General features: G+C 54.8%; 1 protein-coding gene across 1 annotated transcript; it reads left to right on the top strand.

The window, feature by feature from the left end:
• Window positions 1-3,254, top strand: AQP5 (aquaporin 5). Its single transcript, XM_009487999.2, has 4 exons — window positions 1-544; window positions 1,977-2,141; window positions 2,394-2,477; window positions 3,069-3,254. The coding sequence occupies exons 1-4, from the start codon at window positions 182-184 to the stop codon at window positions 3,252-3,254; spliced, it is 798 nt and encodes a 265-aa protein (XP_009486274.1). The 5' UTR covers window positions 1-181.
• Window positions 3,255-3,655: the final 401 nt, after the last annotated feature.

Genomic DNA, 3,655 nt, shown 5'->3' with positions numbered 1-3,655 from the left:
ATGATAATTTGGGAGGACTGGCTAATTCCCTGGCTCCACCCACCGCCTTGTAACAGAGCTCCTTGCTGCTCTTGCATATATAGAGAGGTATGGCCCTACGACTGGGTGCAGACAGAAGAGCCTGGAGACAGAGGAAACCTAAACTTTCTTCCTTTCTAGCTGCCCTCCACCTGCTCCCACCATGAAGAAGGAAATATTAACCCTGGCCTTTGCTCGATCCGTCTTTGTCGAGTTTATCTCCACGCTCATCTTCGTCTTCATCGGCCTCGGCTCAGCCCTGAAGTGGCCGTCTGCCCTCCCCAGCATCCTTCAGATTTCGCTGGCATTCGGCCTGGCCATTGGTACACTGGTGCAGGCGTTTGGCCACATCAGTGGCGCCCACATCAACCCGGCAGTGACCATCGCCTTCTTTGTCGGGAACCAGATCTCCTTCCTCCGGACACTCTTCTACGTGATTGCCCAACTGGTCGGAGCCATCGCCGGGGCTGGCATCCTCTATGGCGTGACACCAGCCAATACCCGTGGCAACCTGGCCATAAATGCGGTAAGTCTCCTTACCTGGAGGTGGTTCATCTTGCCATGCAGGCTTTCCTTTCCTTGTGAGTGAGGAGCTGGAGCCAGCGCCAAGCCAGAGAGGCAAATCCATAAGGATGATTAGTCTCGGCACATTGTCCCACATGCACAGAGAGACAGGAATGGGATAGGAGCAAACACCGGCATAGCCAGCAGGGTATTGATATGACAGCTGTATTGTGTGGGGTAATGAATGGCATGTTTTTTTCCTCCTTTAATAAGTGCTTCCTTTATCCTAAGGGCCCGAGTGAGTCACCCGCACCAGTGAGATGTTCTTGACTGCAGCCTCTCCACCTGGAGATTAGTGCTGGGATAGGAGCCGTGCCAGGACAGAGAGGGGGAGGGCAGGGAGCAGAGCCCAGTCAGACCAGTATGGGCAGTGGGAGCAGAAGCCCACTGTAACCAGTGCACTGGGGGAGCTGGGAAACAGAGGTGGATGGATAGAGGTGGTGAAGAAGAGCTGAAGAAAGAGCAATGCGCGGGAGGGCTCGGAGAGGCTGCGAGGGGCAGGGGCTGCTCTTGGAGGAGGAGGGGAGGTGGTGGGACCCTCTGAGGTATGCGGGGACGAGGAGCACGTCTCAAACCCCTGGGGCAGTGCTGGGAAACCACCTGAAATGGGAGCAGTGTAGCTACCGCTCCAACCATGGCCAGGTCTGGAGCCTTTGGATCAGCACAGACACCTTGCAGACGGTTCGATCACTAGGATGAGGTGCTGCAATGCATCTTATTCCCACATGCTCCATGTCCCAAACCAGTCAGCTTTAGCTAAAAAACAAGCTGCAATGGCTTGGGTCTCTTTGCCCTTCCCATATCCAGTAGAGTCGAGTCCATCTGACAGTCCCCAGTGGTTAGTGCAAAGGCAACGAAACAGCAACAGTCTTACCCCCATGGCCACACCCCAACCTTCATCCCAACCCTCACCCTTCATCCCATGCACCTCCATGGTAGCTGCCAGCTGCTCCCCAGCCTCTTGGTGATGTGCTCCACAAAGTGGAGGGGAGAAGAGTCAGGATACGACAGCTTGCAAGGATCAAGGAGGAAAGGAATACAGGAAAAAAAGGAACAAATCAGTGTGGGATTTGGTGGGAAAGCGCTGAGTGTTGCAGAGACAAGCAAGCGGAGAGAGATGTGGCGAGACCCGGGAAGGGAGGGGCTCGGGGGAGAGACAAATTTTGGAACATTAAACAGAAAGAAAGACAATTTCTTCCCTTTCAGGAAAAGGAGCAGTGAGCCCAAGCAGTGGCCAGCACAGCACCTTGTGCCCCAGGGCTGGGCAAGGGACCTAGGGGGATTCTTGTGCATGGCAATGCCAATCCAAATCCACCAGCAAAGCACCTAGGAGCCCTCTTGGTGATGCTGAGCCCCAGGGATGGTTAATTATTGTTGCTTTCAATGGTTTACAGCTCAACAACAACACGACCCCAGGCCAGGCCCTCGTGGTGGAGATCATCCTCACCTTCCAGCTGGCCGCCTGCATCTTTGCATCCACGGACAACCGGAGGAACGGCAACGTGGGCTCCCCAGCACTGTCCATCGGCCTCTCTGTCGCCGTAGGCCACTTGGTGGGGGTGAGTGTCCAGACAGGAGGACACAGCAGAGTCCTACTAGGATTGGGCTCCCCCAAAATGCTCTCGTGCAGTTGGTCCCAGACAGAGCTGCACTGGGAGAGCCAACATGGGACATACGGGGGCTGCTTCTCCTCCACCTCTCTGCAAGAGAAACAACACTGGGGGCTGTTTCAGTCCCTGCTTCTGAAAAGTTAGTTGTATCTGCTAAGCAACATGATGCATCTTAACCCAGTCTCCTTTCTGCACTGACAGATCTACTTCACCGGCTGCTCCATGAATCCAGCCCGGTCCTTTGGGCCCGCAGTCATCGTGAGGAGGTTCAGCCCGGCACACTGGGTGAGCGTCAGCAGCACATTGGGATGGGCTGGCCGAGAGGCTGCCATGGCCAGATGCAGGCAGCAAGGGGAGAGGGCAGCGGTTGCCAAAAGGATTACAGTGCGGGGTGTTTCCAAGCCCATCCCAGGCCTGAAAGGATAAAAGGGGACTGGAGAACGAGGGAGGTTGTCACCCTCGATGCATGGGGAACATGTTATCCCCATGGCACAGAACCAGCAAGAGGACAAGCATAACCCCCCGTGCAATGGCGCACGCTGAGCTAGGGCATCATCCGAGATCAATAAAGCCCACAGAGAAGCCCAGCTTAGGCTTTCCACTCGCCCAGCACTGCCTGCAAGCTCAGACCCAGCCTTGCAGACCAGGCTTGGTGCCTCCTTTCCAGCACACCACATCTCTGGACTCATAAAGAGCTTTATGTCTTCAGCAAGCAAAGGTTGAGGCGATTTCAGCCCATGACGTCTACTGGAAGGGGTATTTGTATCTCTCCATGGGCTAGGAGAGGTGGAGCAGCGAGGGATGCTGGTGTGATGGCTGGACCTGGTGCACCAGCCTCCAAGACCTGCTCTCACCCTCTCCCTTGTTGCTTTCTAGGTGTTCTGGATTGGACCCATCCTCGGGGCTTGCTTGGCTGCTCTGCTCTACTTCTACATCCTTGTCCCCTACTGCATGAACATGTCAGATAGGGTTGCCATTGTCAAGGGCACCTACGAGTCAGAGGAGGAGTGGGAAGAGCAGCGAGAGGAGAGGAAGAAGTCCATGGAGTTGACCCCACCATAGGAACAGTTGAAAAAAAAACCAAGCGAAAGGAGGGGAGGGAGCCCCACACATGGGCTCATGTGTGCACCAAAGCCAGGCAATGAACACATCCAGCTACAGTAGACTCTTAAGCAAAACATCTTATAACTCAAAGACCATCTGTGACTAAGAATGAAAGGAGTATTGCAGTGTCTGTGTATATAATCCCTCTACATGAGTGTGAGCGCTAGAACCTCTCCTAACTTGACTGCAGCCAGCTAAGCCCAGCAAAGGAGTTTCTGCCCAGGGCAGCCTCTCAGCTGTGGTTTCACACCCATGCGGCTGCATCCCTGCCCTCCTAGGTGCCAGTTTTACACAATTTTCAGAGGCCTGAGAGCACACATTCTGGGGCACACAGGATTTCACCCCTGTGTTTGATGGCC

Source organism: Pelecanus crispus, chromosome 26 (genome assembly GCF_030463565.1).
Source record: "Pelecanus crispus isolate bPelCri1 chromosome 26, bPelCri1.pri, whole genome shotgun sequence".
NCBI classification, from domain to species: Eukaryota; Metazoa; Chordata; class Aves; order Pelecaniformes; family Pelecanidae; genus Pelecanus; species Pelecanus crispus.
This window is presented reverse-complemented; position numbering and strand designations above follow the sequence as displayed.

Coding starts and splice junctions, on each gene's coding strand:
- AQP5 (XM_009487999.2), top strand. CDS start 182: ATGAAGAAGGAAATATTAACCCTGGCCTTTGCTCGATCCGTCTTTGTC. Junction 545..1,976: donor GCAACCTGGCCATAAATGCG/GTAAGTCTCCTT, acceptor AATGGTTTACAG/CTCAACAACAACACGACCCC. Junction 2,478..3,068: donor GGTTCAGCCCGGCACACTGG/GTGAGCGTCAGC, acceptor GTTGCTTTCTAG/GTGTTCTGGATTGGACCCAT.